General features: G+C 41.1%; 1 protein-coding gene across 1 annotated transcript in view; it reads right to left on the reverse strand.

The window, feature by feature from the left end:
• The window catches only part of ESYT2 (extended synaptotagmin 2), a 138,968-nt gene that overhangs the window by 49,379 nt on the left and 66,933 nt on the right, over window positions 1-22,656 (reverse strand). The window contains 1 exon segment of the mRNA XM_032806341.2: window positions 1,204-1,259. Within this exon segment, the coding sequence (XP_032662232.1) occupies window positions 1,204-1,259 (56 nt within the window).

Genomic DNA, 22,656 nt, shown 5'->3' on the forward strand with positions numbered 1-22,656 from the left:
TCAAGTAACACTTGAGAGTTTAAGCATCTTATTTTCAGGTATCAGACTTAAGTTTGATAATTTTGGCTTTTGTGATTGGCCTGCCAGTCTTCTAATTTGATCCCAAATGTCTGAATCAAACTCATTCCTCTCATTAGTCTTTGTTCCAATATTACATCTGTTTAAAGCCCTGGCTAAACATGGATAACTTTAATGTGAAGGAATTAATGGTATTATCCATAGCCCTTATATCACAGCATTTTTCCCCCTCTCCCAATTCTTTATTTTGTGAAGAATTTTTATCCTTTAATATCACAGAGAGTCATGAAACCCAGGTCAATGAGTTTCTTCTGTTTTCAAATACAAAGCAATATTCCTTCATCACTTCATTTTGTCACCACTTAATACAGTGCAGGATCCCAAGAAAGTTTTGCAAGGAAGGAAACTGAACACTTCAAATGAGGAAAAAATAATCATGAACACCTTTGAAATTAACTGCTATGAGAATACCCTTTCCCCCCATATTACTGAATTTTAAAACAGGCAGACTATAATCATGGATTATTTTAAACCTCAGTAACTCAAATTCGTATAAATACTTTTTCTTTATTTTTTTAAAATTCTTTCTCCCACTGAAGTGAATGGGAGGTTTCAAGCCCTGGAAGGCTTATTGCTGTTTCACACATATGCACACAATAGTAGTAGTTTACTGAGAACAGCTTAGACACAGGAGCTTATTGGGAACAGAATTTTCTATTTTGCAAAAATTTTCCATCACAATTTTTCATAGGAAGGAAAGGCAAGAAAAATTCAATTTCAGGAATATCAAAATGGATTTTTTCAGTTTGCTAGCTGCCCCTGTTTCCTGCCTCCTGGATCAGCTGCCCAGCTCCCCATGTCAGCAGTTCGGGATCCCAGTCCTGTGAATAAAGTGACCGAAAACGGTTTTGCTGGAAAATTTTCAGCCAGCTCTTGTAGACACAACCCTTTCTTATACTACTATAATTTTTTATCATTAAATCCTCATTGTGATATAATTTCTACATACTCTAAATGGAATGTTAAGTGGCAATGGGCCACAAGACATTTAACCTACACATTTAGCTGTTTTCAGACCTAACCAAGATATTTTAGATTTTCTAACTTTCTGCCTCTTCTACACACACTTTTTTTTGAGGAGATGGACAAGGAGGCAAAACAGACACAGTGACTTATTATGCTTACTTCAGTCCTGGAACATCCAGAAGATTGGTGAGTCCTGTCCAATTAATTTCCAGAAGCTGTAAACAGAGGGGAAAAAAAAAGTTGCTCAGAGTTCCCAGTGCTGAAGAAACAAAGCTGACAAAATAAGCATTTTGATAGGTGTTAAGCTGATAGCTAGCTTCAAGGAAGCTATTGTTTTTAAACTAAAAAACACACTGATCCTAACATTAATCTCTCAATATGAAGTGTACACGTACAGTATCAGGAGGGTTCTAGACATGCCAAACCAACAACATATTACTATAACCCAGGAGTGTCCAATCTGCAGCCCACCAGAGCATTTCATAAGGTCCGTGGCCTGCTTCAACTATAACAACCAATTAATTACCATTTTGTCATCATGTTTACATCATTTTAGTGTACACGTGTAAACAGATAACACTATACATAGAAATAACCTATATAAATACATACAAACAATCTGAACTTAAAATATAAATTAATACAGGTGACTTTAAATCTTTTTAAAATATGTACAATCTGTTTGGCCCACAAAACGTTGTGCTTAGATTTCTGTGGCCCGCCTGTGTAATAAGGTTGGTACTATAACCAGTAGTTTTCTCCTTTGGTCAAATATTCATACTTTCACTCTGCACATACTTCTTGACAAAGTGACTAATGAAAGACACAACAGTATTGTGTCTACAAATAAAACAAGTCTCCTCAGTGGACTCAGTATCAACTATAACCTATTACTGGGGTCAGCCATCATTTTTCATTTACCTCTAGATCAGTGGTTCTTAATCTTTACTGTAGCCTGCACCCCTTTAGATCTCAAAATATGTTCTCACACCCCTTATCAAAAATCATTGAAGTACGTCAGATCTTTAAACCTAGATATATTTTTGTTTGTATATTACAGTAATCGTTAAAAAATGTATAATGTTAATAAATACATAGGTTTGATTAAACAAAGTAGTTGTACTTACATGCCTGTGCTTAATTTGTGTTTTTGATTATTTACCTTCTAAAAAAAATCTGGCATGTCTCGCACCCCCAGAAAGGGCATCTCGCACGCCAAGTTAAGAGCCACTGCTCCAGATAACGAAAAACTTACCTTTTATATTTTTAATTACAGTAGAACCTCAGGGTTACGAACAACTCAGCAAGGGAGTTGTTCGTAACTCTGAAACGTTCGTAACGCTGAACAAAATGTTATGGTTCTTTCAAAAGTTTACAACTGAACACTGACTTAATACAGCTTTGAAACTTTACTATGCAGAAGAAAAAATGCTGCTTTCCCTTTTTTTTAGTAGTTTACGTTTAACACAGTATTGTAATATCTTTGCTTCCCCCCGCCCCTCTCTGCTACTGTCTGATTATGTATTTCTGGTTCCAAATGAGGTGTGTGGTTGGCTGGTCAATTCATAACTCTGGTCTTTGTAACTCTAAGGTTCTACTGTAATTCACTGGACATAATTTAAAAAAATCACACAAACCTCTTGAAAACTATGTTCAGAAAGTGAACTCCTCCTTTCTTCAGGCTTTCTGCTCTGTTTGTTAGTGTCTCTCCTCAGTTGGCTAGTGACATACTAGAACAATGTTTGTAAATGCACCACCTCAATTTACAAGGTGAACCTCTGTGATGGAGTTGGCAGATTGCACACTAAACCTGAGCATGGCATAGAGCAGTACTGGGCTAGGGAGGAGGGAGGGATAATTAAAAGGATCTGGTGCTCTAAACTGAGCAGGTACCAGAAAGTGAGACTGTGAAGCTTTGAAAGGAGCCTGGAGCTCTGAAACGACTGGCTGCAGCATTCCTAAAGCTACTCTGGATGTGATGATCCAGATTCAGCTCCCCCTTCTTTGGGAGTTGTCAACTCACAAGAGAATGAGTAAAACAAGATCTTGTCCCACTGACAGACTAACCTGATACTCCTGAGCCCATGACAATACCCCAGAGGAGCCACAGCCTGATAGGAAGTGACCAGGGCGTGGAGAGTATAATTTGGGGTGGACCAGCAAGTGGTCCAAACACTGCAATGCCCCTATGGAGCCCTAGGTCAGGAGGGATCCAGTGGAGTTAAAAGCTCTGGGTCCCCTACCTTACTCTCCTGTACTTCTATTCTGACAGAACCCTGAGGGGAATAGAAGAAACACTCAGCAGAGATTGAGGCCTGCCACATACCAATCAGCCAGAGCCCTGTCTAGAATGACCAGACCAGAAAGAAATGTGGAGCCACTGCCTGACCACTAGGACAGGGGCTCTCAAACTGGGGGTCGTGACCCCTTAAGAGGTCATGGGGTTATTACATAGAATATCAGGGTTGGAAGGGACCTCAGGAGGTCATCTAGTCTAACCCCCTGCTCAAAGCAGGACCAATCCCCAGACAGATTTTTACCCCCGATCCCTAAACTGCCCCCTCAAGGATTGATCTCACAACCATGAGCTGTCAGCCTCCACCCCCAAGTCTCACTTCACCTCCAGCATTTATAACAGTGTTAAATATAAAAAAGTGTTTTTAATTTCTAAGGGGGGGGGCATACTCAGAGGCTTGCTGTGTGAAAGGGGTCACCAGTACAAAAGTTTGAGAACCACTGCACTAGGCCAACTGGCTATCAGACTGACCTGCTACACCCTCAAGCACAGAACTCTTTGTAGCATGCATTATCCCCATGGGAGAAGTTCTTCCCTAAATCTAGCTTCAGGGTTTATATGCCTTTTTATTTTTTACTATATAAATGTAGATGTTCTTATTGTTTATTCAAATACTTAATCCTTTTGTGAATCCTACTAGGGTCCTGGCCTCGATGACATTATGTGGCAGTGAGTTTAGGATGAATTGTGCCTTGTGTCAAAATATATTTTCCTTTACCAGTTTTAAAATATATTGCCTTTCAATTTCATTTAATGTCCCTTTATTCTTGTATTATGAGAACAAATACCTTTGTAGGCTGATATTCATTTAATCCATGTAATTTAAAAGTTCAAATATGTAAACACACACAAACTGAATTGTTTGCTCCTTTTTTGGTTTAGCAAAATTAAAACAATGCCAGCAGCTCCCTCTGTACTTCTCTTGCAAGAAAAAGCTTCATATTGGTTTTGAATAAGTAAACAAGTTAACAGAATTGAATTTCCTTGGCTACAATCGCCTTTTTACTTTCTAAAAAATATTCTATCAATTGCATAAAAATTAGTTGAGTGGTAAAAAAAAAAAAATCTACTCAAATGGTAATATGGCTGCATAAGCAAAATGGCACAACAGCTTTTTGTTTCCTTTCTACCTTTTGGCTGAACCACTATGCTGTTTCTTTGCCTGCAAATATCAAGGACTGATTTTTGCAACTGTCTATGATGCATGATTACTATAAATATGCAGAAAGGCTTACGCGTATTCATCTTGTTATTCCAAAACCAAAGCTTGTGCCATTCTTTTTAAAGAGCCAAATCTATCTCAATAGTTTGCTTTAACTGGAAAGTTTATTTGAATACTTACACTAACAGTGAACAACAACAAACAAGACTATGCCTTCACATACTACCATACATCTGAAGATTTCAATGTGGTTTTAACAACTGTTGTATAGACTAAAAAACTGAGGGACTACATTAGTATCTACAAAGCAACCTGCCTAATTTCTCAGTAAGGTAGTGAGAAACCACATCTCTTGACATCCAGTACCCTTGCTCCAACTATTTGATGGAGTTCAGATACCATGAGAATAGAGGTTTGTGGCTTCCAAACTATGCCCTTGGGCAGCTTGTGGAGGCAATGGCTGTGATGGGAACTTGTGTGGGGGAAAGGCACCTCTGGAACCTTGATCAAGTCATCGCACTGCTCTGCACCTAGGGTGACCAAGTGTCTGCTTTTGGTCGAAAACACCCGGTCGAAAAGGGATCCTGGCGGGTGCTGACCGAGCCATGCCGCATAGCAGGGCTGGCAGACTCCCTGCTAGCCGCCGCACAGCTCCTTGGTCGGGAAGCAGCCAGCACATCTGGCTCCTAGCCTTAGGGCCTGCCAAGAGCGGTCTGTGTGCTGCCCCTCCCCCCACTCACCCACACAGGTGCAGCTCCCATTGGATGCATCAGGGCAGGGGAGGAACTAGTATGACTCGTGAGAGCTCAGAAGGCGGCTGTTAAGGGGTCGCGTGGCGCATATCTCTCCCGCTGCTGCCCGACCCTCTTCTCCTCGAGCTGCAGTGCATGCCCTGCAGTGAACCAAAGTTTATCGCCCCATTACTGGCACCCAGAAGTTAGAGATATGTATCACCATCTCAGAGTGATGGGAATGGGGCTGCACCCCCACTCCCCTCCCTGCATCCCTCCCCGTCCCAAACCCCCCGCATCCCCATCATTGCATCCCTCCCCATCCCAACCCCCCTGCATCCCCTCCCTTTCCCAACCCCCCGCAGCCTAACTCTTTGACTTTTATTCCTTTTGCTGGCTTGCACACAAAACAACTGATGACATAGGGGCTGACAAAGGAGGTGCCGTAGTCATAATGAACAAGTCAGATTATTAACAGGAGCCTGCCAGGCAACTCTCCAGCACTACATTCTACAGGCCACTATCCTCTGATCCCACTGAGGAGTACCAGAAGAAACTATACCATCTGGTCAAGAAACTCCCAGCTACAGCACGGGAACAAATCTACACAGACAAACCACCAGAGCTCAGACTAGGGGTATTCTATCTGCTACCCAAGATCCATAAACCTGGAAACCCTGGATGCCCCATCAGCTCAGGCATCGGCACTCGAACAGCAGGATTATCTGGCTATTTGGATTCTCTCCTCAGGTCCTATGCTACCAGCACTCCCAGCTATCTTTGAGACACCACCGACTTCCTGAGGAAACTACAATGCATTGGTGATCTTCCTGGAAACACCATCCTGGCCACCTTGGATGTAGAAGCACTTTACATCAATATTCTACATGAGGATGGACTACAAGCTGTCAGGAACAGTATCCCTGATGAAGCCACAGCATGCCTGGTGGCTGAGCTGTGTGACTTTGTCCTCACCCACAACTATTTCAGATTTGGAGACAACTTATACTGCTATGGGTACCCACATGGCCCCACAGTATGCCAACATTTTTATGGCTGACTTAGAACAACGCTTCCTCAGCTCTTGTCCCCTAGCACCCCTCCTCTATTTGTGCTACATTGATGACATCTCCATCATATGGACCCATGGAAAGGAGGCCCTTGAAGAATTCCACCTGGATTTCAACGATTTCCATCCCACCATCAACCTCAGCCTGGACCAGTCCACACAAGAGATCCACTTCCTGGACACTACAGTGCAAATTAGTGATGGTCACATAAAAACCACCCTACACCGGAAATCTACTGACCGATATACTTACCTACATGCCTCCAGCTTCCATCCGGGACACATCATACGATCCGTTGTCTACAGTCAAGCCCTAAGATACAACCGCATTTGCTCCAATCCCTCAGACAGAGACAAAAACCTACAAGATCTTTATCAAGAGTTCTTAAAACTACAATACCCACCGTGGGAAGTGACGAAACAGATTGACAGAGCGAGATGGGTACCCAGAAATCACCTACTACAGGACAGGCCCAACAAGGAAAACAACAAAACACCACTCTGGCCATCACATACAGCTCCCAGCTAAAACCTCTCCAGCGCATCACCATGATCTACAACCTATCCCAGAAAACGATCCCTAAATCACAGACCTTGGGAGGCAGGCCAGTCCTCACTTACAGACAGCCCCCAAACCTGAAGCAAATACTCACCAGCAACTACACACTACACCACAGAAACACCAACCCAGGAGCCAATCCCTGTAGCAAACCTCGCTGCCTATTCTGTCCCCATATCTACTCTAGTGACATCATCAGAGGACCCAACCACATCAGCCACACCATCAAGGGCTCATTCACCTGCACGTCTACTAATGTTTATGTATGCCATCATGTGCCAGCAATGCCCCGCTGCCATGTACATTGGCCAAACCGGACAGTCCCTACGTAAAAGAATAAATGGACACAAATCGGACATCAGGAATGGTAACATGCGAAAGCCAGTAGGTGAACACTTCAACCTCCCTGGACAGTCTATAACAGATTTAAAAGTCATTATTCTTGAACAAAAAAACTTCAGAAACAGACTTCAAAGAGAAACAGCAGAACTAAAATTCATTTGCATATTTAACACCATTAATTTGGGCTTGAATAGGGACTGGGAGTGGCTGGCTCATTACAGAAGCAGCCATGCCTCTCCTGGAATTGACATCTCCTCATCTATTATTGGAGTGGACTACATCCACCCTGATCGAATTGGCCCTGTCAACACTGGTTCTCCATTTGTGAGGCACACCCTTCTCTTATCATTATATAATGCCTGCATCTGTAACTTTCACACCATACATCTGAAGAAGTGAGCTTTTTTTACCCACAAGAACTTATGCCCAAATAAATCTGTTAGTCTTTAAAGGTTTCACCAGACTCCTCCTTGTTTCTGTGAAAACAGTAGGCAAAGCTACCAGGGACACATTGACGGAGATGAATAAAGGGTGGTGCAAATTAACGTATGGAGAATAGGTGAGGCACAAAAGATATTTCAGATTTTGCCAGTGGGGACATTTCAAATGTGTGTTGTAAAGACCTACTCTGAATTGGTGTTTGGAGCTCCACTCTGAATACTGACATCTTCCCATTCACAGGTATCAGTACTTTCTGTATTGCTGATGAATAATCTAAAATATAGCAACAATCTGCTGTCTCACAGCAATGAGTGGTAATCACTTCCAGACAGTTGTTATATTCACCAGTTGAAATGTCACTAAGGGTAGTGCTGAAAACCAACTAACATATGGTGGAACCAGACCTTGCAATAGAGTTCCAATTCATTTTGGAAAGCAGCTATAAAGAAAAGTTAATAGTCTTTTCTGTGGTGCCAAGTTCAAGGGACATCTCTCAAAAAATTACTTGTCTTGATGACTTACATCATGTTAACAGGGAGTACTACAGGAACACTTGCCAAAGTGAAAGATGGACATTACATTCAGTCCATCAGGCAGTGTAGAGTTACTTGTTCACATTAACACTAGGCAATGGGTTTTTCCAACCTTGTTATGAACCCCTTGCTAAAGCTTTAAGGTGACCTGGGGATCTAATATCCCAAGGGGAAAAAGTTCATATGAGACTTGGTACATGAAGAAGTTTACTAAGATGATTGGTTAAAAGGTATTTTTTTTGACAAGATAAAGAAACTATTTCTGTGCTTGTTTCATTTAAATTAAGACTGTTAAAAGCAGTATCTTTTTCGGCACAGTAAAGTTTCAAAACTGTAGCCAATGTTCAGCTGTAAACTTTTGAAAGAACAATCATAACATATTGTTCAGAGTTATGAACATTTCAGAGTTACAGACTACCTCTATTCTCAAGGTGGTCATAACTCTGAGGTTCTATTATATAAGGAAGAGGTAAGAGGGCTTTCCCACTACAGTACTTGTAATTGAACAAAGTTTATGGAAAAACCCACCTATGATTTTGAGATGAGATACATAACTCTGTTGGTCGTGGTAGAGAAATTCCTACTGAAAGAAAAGGTTGATAAAAATGCTTTCATGATGTTGACATTTAACTGTGTGCAGTAAGACCTAAAGCAACCTAAATAATCTATTACCTCTCATGTTTCCATATGACTAAATACGAAAATACCAGAATGAATAAAAATCAGAATAAAAAAATCAATTTTTGAAAAGTTAAATAATTTTAAATTGATTTTTTAAAATTTAGAAACAAATTTTATTTACATGTTGGTAGTTCTTTTCTTCCCATTTTATTTTATTTTAATTAGTTTCTTAGTTAACAGAATTTCAGATTTAACATGTAAAGTTGCAATAAATAGCTAAATTTGAAAAACTGTGTTTCCAAAAACTCAACATGATGTACATTAATTTGATTTTAAGAAAACCATGCAATTTAAATAACTTTTTAAATCAATAATTTAAGATCACCTTGATTTTAAAATTGCCTCACCCTGGTAAATAAATTTTAAAAAATAAGTTTGGTGTTCAGCAAAAATGAACAAACCTGAGATTATATAGGAAAAACCTTGAATTTTTGTTGTTTTGTTTTAGGAACCAACAATGTTTAGAGCTTCCTAAATATAACTTATACCAGTCATTGCTACTCAATTCTTGTCATTCAGTTCAGCCAATGTCAATTTCCCATCACCGACAGGGTGAGTCCAATTTTCTAAACTCTGTAAGAATCGTTAAGACATGCAAAGTAGTATTTCGTAAAACTATTCTTATTTATTTTGCTATTGTGATTGCAGGAGCAGAGAAGAGTGCTATGGCTCTTTGAAATGATAGTAGCCTCGCTCCAGGAATTTTGTTATCCATAGAAATCTACTACTATTTACACTTCAGGACAAGCAGAATGTGTATTCTTTGGTCTCAACTACTTTTCTAGATTCAACTACTAACTGTACAGTAGTCCCTTTATTCCTACCATCTTTGAAGACAACTTTTGTCTTTTTAACATCAAACATCCTGCCAGGAAGTTTACCTAGTATCTCGCTAGATGTAATAATGATAACACTATGAAAAAGAACCAACATCCCTTCACTGTCCTGCTCAAGGCCTGAACAAACTATTTCCACAGATTGTTTACAACTCATTCATTTTTCTGCAAGTATCTCTCAGAACTACTGCCTTTTTGTTAAAAGGCCAAACCTGTGGCCTTCATTGCAAGCCCCACTGAAGCCAACAGGAGTTTCATAAATACAAAAATTGCAGGATTGAGGATACAGTGAGAAGCAAGTGCTGATTTATTTCATATTTTAAGAAGACCTGAAAAATTATAAATTTATGAAATAGTATCAGTGTTAATTTTCCCTCTGATTTTCTTTTCAGCATTACATCCTAGCCAGGGACCAAAAGTAATACACAATAAAAAAAAACCATAGGTAAGCAAAAAATGCACTCAAACAAGATTTGGTACATTTTGTGCACTTCTGTGCAAAAAGAAATATTGATAAATACCCCTTATGTTTGTAGCTTATAAAATTTCTCTTTTTTAGCTCTTAGATTGTTGGAGAAATGCATCTCACTGGAAACCATAACAGAGTTTTATTCATCCGTTGGTAATTAATTACATTTGGTGATTGGAGTGTTTTTTATTTTTATAATGAATCTGTTCCAAAAAGTTACTGCCACATGATTAGTCAGTTACACTCTAGATTCTGTGTATAAAAGTTAGTCTGTAGGATCAAAGTGACACACAGTATTATGTACTATGAGCTTGCCCCGGTAACTTTCATTCAAACTTGAGATACACACAGTCCTGGAGGTCATAGAAATACACTGTTAGGAAAGGCCTGAATATAATAGAATTATAGCCAATGACATCAGATAACATGAACAGTTTGAAATAAATGACATTCCAAAAATAAACTCTGTGGTAAGAGGTGTGAAATTGTCACGACCTCTATCATAATCAGACATAATCAGTACCTCTGAAATCCTCATTTTTATTAACACTGTTGTAATTGGGGCCTACCAAGCTACTATAATTGTTAACGGGTGAAAAGTGGGTAAAGGTTCATGAATTGTCACAAAGATCTGTTATATAAAACTTTTAAAGAAAAGATGCGAGAAAGAGATAGACTACATTAATTTAAACAAAGGATCTACTAAAACAACACAAGGACTATGTTAAGATTATGACTCATAAAAAAGAGAAGTAGTGGATCAGAAATCAATTAACCAAAACTGGAGTGTCCAAAAAGAGGTTTAATTGGTGGACAAAATTATTATTCCACCATCCCTTTTTGGGGCCTTAAAAAGAGACTTTGGGGAGATAAAGGGAAAAGACAGTTACGTTTAGTAACTGTTGTTCTTCGAGGTGTGTTGCTCATGTCCATTCCATTGAAGGTGTGTGCTCACCACATGCACCGGTGCTGGAAGTTTTTCCCTCAGTGGTATCCGTAGGGTACTGGCTCTAGTATAAGGAGCGCTGCTGGCTCCCCCCTCCCTTAGTTCCTCCTTGCTGAAACTCTGACAGAGGGGAAGAAGAATGGTCATGGAATGGATATGTGCAACACATCTCGACGAACAACAGTTATGAAAGGTTTCTTTTCTTCTTTGAGTGCTTGCTCATGTCCATTCCATTGTAGGTATCCTTAGCAGTATCGTCAGAGGCAGGTAGGAGTTCATGGACATGACGATTGCAACACAGCTCTGCCAAATCAAGCTCCATCTCTGGTTTGCTGGGTGATGGCATAATGCATCGTGAACGTGTGTACTAAAGACCATGCCATGGCCCTGCAGATGTCCTGGATAGGAACATGCGTCAGGAAGGCAGCCAAAGATGTCTGAGCCCTAATTGAGTGAGCCTTCACTATCGGTGGAGGCAAAGTCTGTGCCGACTCAACAAGTACGGATGCAGGGGGAGATCCAATTCGAAATCCTCTGAGAGGATACTGGAAGGACCTTCATCCCGTCAGCTATCGTGATAAAGACCTGGGTCAATCAGCTGAAGGGTGTGACATCGAAAGCATGCAGCCGCCTCTCCTTACTGGCTGTGTGAGGCTTTCGATTGAACACCAGGAGGAAGATAACCTAGTTGACATGAAAGTGAGACACCATCTTTGAGAGGAAGGCTGGATGGGGCTGCATTTGGACCTTGTCCTTGTACAATACCGTGTATGGGGGCTCCAAAGCAAGGGCTTTAATTTTGGACACATTTCGCTGAGATAATAGCTACAAGGAATGCAACCTTCAATGACAAGTGGGAAAGGGAACAAGAAGCCATGGGTTCAAAGGGCAGGCCTATAAGCCTGGAGAGGAACAAGTTGAGGTCCCATTAGGGGACAGGGTCCCTGACCAGTGGAAGAGTCTTTCAAGGACTTTCTGGAACCTAATTGTGGTGTCACGTGAGAATACCAATGTACCCTGGACACGAGGGTCGAAAACTGATATAGCCACCAGGTGAACCTTGATCAAAGAGAAAGTGAGGCCCTGGTGTTTTAAGTGAAGCAGGTAATCCAAACTGGACTCTAGAGACGACTGGGTCTGGGAGATACTCCACTCCGCTGCCCAGCATGAGAAACGTTTCCACTTTGTCAAGTAAGTTGCTCTGGAGGAGGAGGGCTTCCTGCTCTCCAACAGAACCTGCTGTACCTGACTAGAGCAGGCCTGTTCCTCTGGATTCAACCTTGCAGCATCCAAGCTGTGAGGTGGAGTGAGGTGAGGTTCCGATGCAGCAGCCAGTGGTGATCCTGTGAGAGCACGTCTAGGCAGCTGGGAAGTGCCCATGGGGCTGCTACAGCCAGGTCCATGTGTATACCGAACCAGTGCTGGCGAGACCACGCTGAGGCAATCCTAATGACCCGTACCTTGTCCCTCTTGATCTTTAGGAGGACTTTGCTGACAAGTGGGATTGGCAGAAAGGCATATATCATGTCTCCTGACCAAGGCAAGAAAAAGGCATTGGAGAGTGAGCCTCTGCCCAGGCCTGGCAGGGAGCAGAACCAATGACACTTTCTGTTCTGCCTGGTGCCAAACAGGTCCACTCAGGGAGCTCCCCACTTCTGGAAGAGCACCCTAACAACCTCCGAGTGGAGGGGCCACTTGTGGTGAGAGAATAAGGAGCTGTTGAGACGATTCAGTAGGGTGTTCTAGACGCTGGGAGGTGCGAGGCTTCTACTTGGCTCGCATGTCGGATGCAGAAGTCCCACAGGCGAAGGGCTACCTGGCACAGAGACAACAAATGAGCTCCCCTCTTGACATAGAACATGGAGGCTGTGGTGTCTGTCAACATCTGCACTATCTGATCGGATAAATGGGGAAGGAACACCGTGCAAGCTAGACGGATGGCTCTGAGCTCCCTGACGTTTATGTGACGTGCGAGTTCCTCTCTTGACCACAGTTCCCCATCCAAGGCTGGCCACATTGGATATCAAGGAGACCATGGGTCACAGACTCGCAAATGGCACACCTTCCAACACCAGCGTTGGGTCAGACCGCCACTGAAGGGAAGTAAGTACCCATGGAGGGATAGTGAGGCACTTGTCCAGGTGATGCCTGGCCAGGGAGTAGACTGACACCAGCCACATCTGGAAGGGGCACAGCCTGAGTTTCACGTGCCGAACCACGTACTTGCATGTGTCCACGTGCTCCAATAATTTGATGCACACCCGGACAGTGATGAGTGGGTAGGCTGTGACTTTGACAACCAGATCTGACATTGCCCTGAACATGACCTCTGGCGGGAAGGCTCTGGCTCAGGTAGAGTCGAGGACTGCTCTGATAAACTCTATTCTTTGAATCAAAAACAATGTTGATTTTTGTTCGTTTATCAGCCAGCCTAGAGATTGACAAGTGGCTCACAACGTTTCAATGCTGCACTGGACCTGGACCCTGGAGCAGACCTGACATGTACTTCGTAAACACCTTTGGCGAGCCCTACCCCCTACACTAGAACACCATCCTGACAAGCCCCACCCCCTATGCACCTGGATCATCCTGACAAGCCACTCGCACCTGGACCCCCACCCCACCAAGCCCTATTCACCCAACACCCGGATCCCCCACTGAGTCCCCCCTGCTGAGCAACAGACCCCCACACCCAGACTCCCCCTGCTGAGCCCCAACCACCTTCACGTGGACCCCCCTGCAGAGTCCCATTGCCTTTGCACCTGGAACCCCCCAAAATGAGCCACTGTGCATCCAGATCCCCCGTCCTGCACCTGAACCCCCCCACTGAGCTGTCTGCACCCAGAGTGCCCCACATAGAACCTTCTCACCCACACTTGGATCTCCCCACACTAAGCCCCTCCACACTTGGGTCCCGCCCATGCCTGCCCATACCTGGTGCGCCTAGCATGGGGGGCAGGGCCCCAGGGTGTTTCTCGGGCAGGCCCAGCCCTTGCACTGTGTCAGGGTAGGGTGCAGCTTCACCACTGAGTCCATGTCCCGAAGGGGGTGGGGGGGAAGCTGCATGGTCATATCCTACCTCTGAGCAGCGAATGGCCTGTGCTCCCCACTGCCATTCTGGAGACTCCATGTTTATTTATTGACAAATTATGCAGAATTTTCAAATACTGTGCACAGAATTTTTAACTTTTTAGCGCAGAATTCTCTCAGGAGTATCCATTCATGATTTTACAGACTTCTATCATATCTCCTCTCAGTCGTCTCTTTTCTAAGATGAACAATCCCAGTCTTAATTTCTCCTCATATGGAAGATGCTCCATACCCCTAATAATTTTTGTTACCCCTCTCCGCACTTTTCCCAATTCTAATATATTTTTTTTGAGGTGTAGGTATAGCATGGATTTATATAGTGGCAGTATGATCTTTTCTGTCTTAGGCTACGTCTAGACTACCTGCCGTATCGGCGGGTTAAAATCGATTGCTCGGGGATCGATATATCGCGTCTCATCTAGACGCGATATATCGATCCCCGAGCGCGCTTATATCGATTCTGGAACTCCACCAACCCCAACGGAGTTGCGGAATCGACGGGGGGAGCCGCGGACATCGATCCCGCACGGTGAGGACGGGAGAGTAATCCGATCTTAGATATTCGACTTCAGCTACATTATTCACGTAGCTGAAGTTGCGTATCTAAGATCGATTTCCCCCTGTAATGTAGACCAGCCCTTATTATCTATCCCTTTCTTAATGGTTGCTAACATTCTCTTAGTTTTTTTTGACTGCCACTGCATTTTGAGCAGTTGTTTTCAGAGAACTATCCACGATGATTCCACAATCTCTTTCTTACATGGTAGCAGCTAATTTAAACCCCATCATTTTGTATATATAGTCGGTATTATCTTTTCCAACCTGCATTACTTTGCACTTATAAACACAGAATTTCATTTGCCATTTTGTTGCCTAGTCACCCAGTTATGTGAGATCCCTTTCTAGTTCTTCACAGTCAGCTTTGGATTTAATTATCTTGAGTAATTTTGTACTGTCTGCAAACTTTGCCACCTCATTGTCTACCATTTTCCAGGGCATTTATGAATATGTTGAACAGCACAGGTCCCACTACAGATCCTTGGGGGACTTCACTGTTTACCACTCTCGACTGTGAAAACTGACCATTTATTCCTACCAGTTACTGATCCATAAGAGGACCCTCCTTCTTATCCCATGGCTGCCTACTTTGCTTAAGAGCCTTTGGTGAGGGACCTTGCAAAGGGTTTCTGGAAGTCCATGTACACTAAATCCACTGGATCACATTCGTCCACGTTTGTTGACCCCGTCAAAGATTTTGAATATATTGGTGAAGTAGGATTTCCCTTTACAAAAGCCACGTTGACTCATCCACAACATAACCTGTTCATTTATGTGTCTGATAATTCTGTTCTTTACTACAGTTTCAACCAATTTGCCAGATATTGAAGTTAGACTTACTGGCCGATGATTGCCAGGAACACCTCTGCACCCTTTTAAAACAATCAACATTACTTTAGCTATCCAACAGTCACCTAGTACAGAGGGTGATTTAAGCAATAGGTTACATAGCACAGTTAGTAGTTCTGCAGTTTCATATTTGAGTTCCTTCAGAACTTTTGTGTGATTACCGTCTGGTCCTGGTGACTTATTACTATTTAATTTATCAATTAGTTCTTTTGACATCTCAATCTGGGACAGTTCCTCAGATTTTTTTCACAGCCATATCACATTGGCGGCTCATGGTCATCCTGTGATCAACCAATACTTTGAGGTCCTTTTCCTCCTCTGTTACTTCCAAGTGATGTGTCCCTAGTTTATAACAAAAATTCTTGTTATTAATCCCTAAATGCATGACCCTGTACTTTTCACTATTAAATTTCATCCTATTACTATTACTCCAGTTTACAAGGTCATCCACATCTTCCTGTAGGATAGCCCGGTCCCTCTATAGTTTAAGCCCCTATTATGATGTTTTTAAAAAAAGTTTTCATGTATCTTGCAGGCTTTTCATTCTTGTGACTGTTCCTTTTAATTTCCATCTAACTATCCTCCTTATTTTTATGCGGTTCCCCTTTTTGAAGTGAAACACTACTATGGCGGGTTTCTTTTTCCTCTATAAATTTCTCAAACTCACGCACTGTTTAATGGAAAATGTAAGTATCAAAAGGACTCATTCTTTTAGTAGTCATGCCAAAAAAAATAATGAAGTATGAATTTAGGAGATACCGTTTTAACCAACCAGAGTGGTGGGGCTAAAATTAGAAAATATATAGTATCTTCAAAATTGCTCAGCAATGTAATTTCCTTCTCTGTCATCAGTTTATAAGACACACACAATTCCCTCTTTGTTTAGCTGAACATAAGGAATATAAGCTGCTTCTCTGCAGCTGAGCTAACATGACACTAAAAAGATCTTGTTCAGAATTTGTCACTGAGTGTTGCCAACAGCTGGAAGAAATATGTAGCCTGTCCACAACCCATTGCAACTGAGACAGGTGATATGCTTTGCAAACAAAGATTGTTACTCAGTCAACTTGCTGGCCAGCATAAGAGTATTTCAGACATTGTAATAATTAGCTAGTGCATACTGCCACATCACATGTATTCCTATTTCAAACTCCCTGACCCTGCTGAAAAAACGATCAACAATTTTTCCTTGAAAATAAATCAGATGTGGTATTTTACCTACGTTCTGTAATGAAGGATAGCAAATAAAACAAACACACTCTAAAATGTAGTGAAATAACTCCATATAGCAAGACTTTTGAATGACCACAGACTTGCCCCTTGGTTAACATTTTAATACAAGTATAGAAAAAGTAGTTATCTGGAAACTTAAGAAAGCCAGAGACTGTTCTAGGGTATGTGCTGCCATGAACAAACTGTAAGGTATCTGAATTACACACTCTATGAACTTTTTGCTACAATAGATATCTAGCACACACAATAGAACAAGTTTAGTTATCAAATAAGTTTAAAATGGATATACATTGAGGCAATTCCACAGTGTTTGGGGGATCATGTTACAAGACAACAGTGCCTGGAACAAATTACTCAGTTTGACCTTGTGTTCACAGACATGCTCATATAGTGTTATATTACAGAAGAGGTCTTGGGTGAAATCCTGCCCCCTGAAGTCAACAGGCATTTTGCTATTTACTTCAATGGGGAAAAGATTTCACTCCTGGGCTGTAATGTGATTCTGTAACACGTTTCAAATACCGTTTAGTCTGCCTACAAAAGGAATACCAAACCATGTTACAACACATTCAGAACACTACCATGTCATAACAATTCCCTACCATGGTATGTTTGTATCTGTAGACATGAGACAATACATATTATGAGTAAAAAAAATGAAAAAGTGCTTAGATGATTCAGAGCCTAAGTCCCTTTGACTTTCGATGGAAGCCAAATTAAAACATACCTTTAGAAATCTTGCTATTAGCTAAGTAATGGAGATAGGGTTTGGGCCCCAGTTGTGATTGACAAGCTTGTTTCAGCTAGCTAGCCTTCAACTAGTAAATCCTTTACAAACAAAACTTTCAGTCCAACCTAGTAGTATAGTTTTCCTCCAAAGTCATCATACTCAGTTGTAGAACTATAACATTATGTGTCTCTGTTCTGATGCAAGACCTTCAGCTATCCTTGGGTCAACACCGACTATGAACTTAGCAAGTGACTAGCAGCTAAGAGATTAAGCTACATGTTTTAAATATTATTTCTAAATGAGTATATAAGTTTAACAGTAAACAGAAGACCACCACTGTGCCCCTTGGCTTATTGTGTAAAAGATAAGGCAAAGTACACTGTGCTAACTGTTAAAACTTCATAGTTAATTTTGTTTCGATTATTCACTGTAAATGAGAAAAATCCATAGTTTTCCTCCCAGGTTTTACTTCATTTGTCACCTTAAATATTTGATATTTCTTATAGTATTTAGGTGTTGAAAAAACATACTTTAAAAAACCTGTACATTGAACTTCAACTACTTAACATAACGTGCCCTTTAAAGTCAGCCTAGCAAAATTGCTATGGAAATTGGCAAAGTTCCCAAGTTTACTTCAGCCAAAGAGGTAACCTTCAGAAAATGGAAGTTAAATAGAAAAAGCTCCCAGGTTCAATATATATCTGGCATTATAGTATTCAACATATTTATCAATTATCTGAAAAAAGAGGTGCAACGGTGAAGCAGCAAAATTTGCAAATGATCAACTCAAATTTTCTCTTTAGAGAATGATTTTGACGAAAAGAATGATGCACATAGGAAAGCAAGGTGAATGGGTAGGATGTTGACAGATGAAATTCAGTGTAGCAAGTTAAAGGTATTGTACTACATTGGAAGTAATTTAATTACTCTCATACACTACTGGATTCTACATTAACTGTAACCATGGGGGGGGGGAAGGGAATAAAAGAAAGACATAGGTGTCACAGCAGATAGCTCCAGGAATACTTCTGCTCTATCAAGTGCCACAGTTATGAATGTGGTATAAGACCTTGAATAGATCAGAATGTGCAACAACAAAGAACACAACAGTTAGGATGTATACTGAGCAGGACAGTAAGTAATTTTGAAGAGAAGCATAATGTTGTTATATCCAGGAGGAGTTGAAGGACCTATCTAGTGGGGACCATAGGGGTCGGGTCTTGGTGTGACAGATATGGTAATTTCCTGTAGTAACCTTGCAAAACCTTACTGAATTAAGTTTAGATATCTTGAGGCTGTTATGAACTTGTAACAACAGAAAAACCCCTTGATGTGTCCTATCACAGTCTTTGCTGGAATTCAGGGAGGGGTGACCTCTGATAGGCTTATTAGCATGCCTGTAGATTCAATTATTGTTTTAATATGCTCTCTCTAGAACACTTCCACCTTCAGAATAAATGTGCTTGCTTATAAAGAGCTGTGTGGGAACTTATAGCTGCTGGCAACTACAGTTGTTCATAGCCTTCAAGAGAAAGCAAAGCACAGATGTTGGCTTATTTAGGCTTTCTGGCTTCCTGGGAATAGGCAGGGAACTGCAGCCTGGAAAACTCCCAGTCAGTAGGGAGAGACAGACATGGGTCTCCACCAAAGAGAGGTGATGACTGAGGAGCTGAATCCTAGAGTGGGTACCCTTAAGGGACCAGGGAAGGGGGAATACAGGTGCAGTTGCCATAAACACCTAAGTCTGGTATTATTCAATATTTTCTTTAAATGACTTGATGGAGTGGAAGTATGATTATAAAACCTGAGGATGATGCCAAGGTGGCAGGGGTTGCAACCACTTTGGAGGACTGCATTAGAATTTTAAAGGACCTTGATAAATTGAAGAACTGGTCTGAAACTAACAAGATGAAATTCAGTAAAGACAAGTGTAAGGTACTACATTTAGGAAGGAAAAATCAAAAGCACAAATACAAAATGGGAAATAATTGGCTAAGCAATAGTACTGCAGAACATGGTTTGGGGATTATAGCAGACCACAAACTGAATATGAGACAACAGTGTGATGCAGCTGCGAAAAAGGTTAGTATAATTCTAGGATATATTAACAAGAGTGTTGTATGTAAAACACAGGAGGTAACTTTCACTCTACTTGGCACTGGTGAAGCCTCAGCTGGAGAAACATATGCAGTTTCAGCATGACACTTTAAGAAAGAAGTGGAGAAACTGGAAAGAGTCCAGAGGAAAGCAATAAAAATGATAAAAAATGTTAAGAAAATGAAGTATCAGGAGGAGTCGTGTTAGTCTGTATACACAAAAAAAAACAAGGAGTCCGGTGACACCTTAAAGACTGACAGATTTATTTAGTCATAAGCTTTTGTGAGTAAAAAAACCTCACTTCTTCAGATGCATGGAGTGAAAGTTACAGATGCAGGCATTATATAAGGACACATGAAGAGAAGGGAGTTACCTCACAAGTGGAGAACCAGTGTTGACAGGGCCAATTCAATCAGGGTGGATGTAGTCCACTCCCAATAATAGATGAGGATCAATTCCAGGAGAGACCAAAGCTGCTTTTGTAATGAGACCAGCCTCCCAGTCCTTATTTCAAGCCCAAATTAATGGTTTTAAATATGAAATGAATTTTAGTTCTGCTTGTTATCTCTTTTCATGTGGGTTTCTGAAGTCTTTTGATTCAAGAATAGTTACTTTGGTAATGTCTGTATAGAATGTCCAGAGGCTGAAGTGTTCAACCATTCCTGATGTCTGATTTGTGTCCATTTATTCTTTTACATAGGGACTGTCCAGTCTGGCCAATGTACATGGCAGCGGGGCAAATCTTGAATCAGATCTAGATTCTAAATCTAAAGAATAGTGTTTAGTTAAGGTGTGAACAGAACTCTGCGTTGCTGCTCTATATATCTCTGTTAGAGAAATGTCTCCAGAAGAAGCCACAGAGACAGTCTTTGATCTAGTAGAATTGTTCTAAATTCTTGAGGAAGGGGTAACCTTTTCAATTTATATGCTTCAATAATACATAATATACTCCATCGTGAAAACATTTGTACAGAAATAGCTTTTTCCTTGGTTCTTCCTTTCATAAGCCATAAATAAATGTTAGGACTGTCTAAATTGTTTTGTCTGGTCTAAATAAAAGGCTAAAGTGCTTCTAAAATCCAGAGTATGTAATTTAGCTCCACCATCCTAAGTATTATGTCTGGGGGAAAAACACGGTAAAATTATAGACTGGTTTATGTGAAAATTGGAGACCACTCTTGGTAATAACCTAGGGTGCGTATAAAGAACTAAAACTGGGAATGGTGGATCTGCCATTAACGTATGTAATTCACTCATATGCCTTGCAGAAGTGACTGCTATAAAAAATACTGTAAAACAACCATCCTGGGTTGTTGCAACAAGTCTGGTACTAGCGGCAGGGCTCCATTAGTCCTCTAGACAGGTAAATTAATTCAGGATACCAGTGTTTTCTGGGCTATGCTGGTGCTGTTAAAACTACCCTGTCCTTGTCCTGTCTTAACTTGTTCATCACTCTCTGAATGAGGGAAAAGGGGGGAAAATGCATACAGTAAGCCCTGACCAGTGTATTAAAAAGGCATCCAATATTAAGTCCCTTTTTCCGCCTGCTCTTTGCAAAATTTCTGACACTTCCTGTTGCTAATGGATGTAAAAAGATAAATTATCGGATTCCCCATAATCTGTTGAAATGTGTAACTACTTTGTCCTTCACAGACCACACATGCATCTGACATTTCAACCCACTCAGTAAATTACAGGGGTGTTTTATTCCCTGGCTACATGGATTGCAATTGCATGAACATGGAGTTCTATAAACTATTTCCAAAGATTAATTGCATCGATTTATAATTGTAGGGAATGAGACTTCCCTTGCTTCCTCAGATAACATAGTTTCATCATATTGTCTGTTGACCCCGTCTGACCTGATGTAGAAGTGACTTAAAAGACAATCTGATTGCTCTCAGCTGTAATATATTGATATGTAGGTTCTTTTCTTTTGGTGACCAATAAGATCCAGCTAACAAATTGTTCCTCAGATGTGCTCCCCAGCCCAGTGTAGATGCATCAGAGGTATTACTGACAGCACAAAAGAACTGTACTCCTCATTACTTTTTGAGTACACATTAGTGATATCAACACCTGCTGTGGGATTACTATTTTGCAATGCATGCTGTCCAAATCTGTCTTACAATTTATCACTAACCTGTATTGAAAATCTCTTCTCCTGAAGATGTGGCTCAATGCCAACAGATCCAGCAGATGGAGGGAAAAAAGAGTTGGGTGTTGTAGGGACTGGAGAAGGAGATATATAAACATTTTTATCACTCTCTTCTGGGAGAAAAGCTCTTGCCACAATTGAATTGAGTATGGCTCCTATAAAGAGGATCCTCTGAGTTCGGTTTAGGAACAGCTTTTCCCAATTTATTTGTAATCCCAGTCTGGCAAATAAAGCACATACTTGATTTACATATAATTGGATGTTTTCCCTGGATGCACAGGGCTACAACCCTAATTCCTACATGCTTTAACAGTTGGATTAGCAGAGAGAGTTGCCTACATTGTTGTGTAGCATGGAACGTTTTCCAGTGCACTTCCCCAGCACCTTAGAAACACGTTTTGCAAAGGTATAATGATGCCTCAAAGTCTCCGGCAAAGCTCATGCAAGGTCACGCAATCAGAAATTGCACTGGATTCACCAACAGGATGTTAAACTCAGTGCAGTTCTCAATGTAGACAGGAACTTAACACAGCATTAGATGGGCAGGGTTAACCCATAGTAATGCCTGTACTTTGGAAGTATTCACTTAGGCCATCCCAACTTTAACCTATCAAATGCATGAATTAAAAGATGCAAGTTATACTGTTAAAGTGCATGAAATTACAAAGACCTCTTACTTTTCTAAATAAATCAATTATTGTAATTCTAAAGAATACTATTTATTGCAATGATTCTCAGACCGTGAAGTTCTTCCTGATATTCCATTGAGCACCTCTGTAACAAAAGGTGACTTACTGTGTCTGTAAGCAACATTGTAGCCCAGTACAATTTT

This window comes from Chelonoidis abingdonii, chromosome 2, assembly GCF_003597395.2.
Source record: "Chelonoidis abingdonii isolate Lonesome George chromosome 2, CheloAbing_2.0, whole genome shotgun sequence".
In the NCBI taxonomy this organism is placed as follows: Eukaryota; Metazoa; Chordata; order Testudines; family Testudinidae; genus Chelonoidis; species Chelonoidis abingdonii.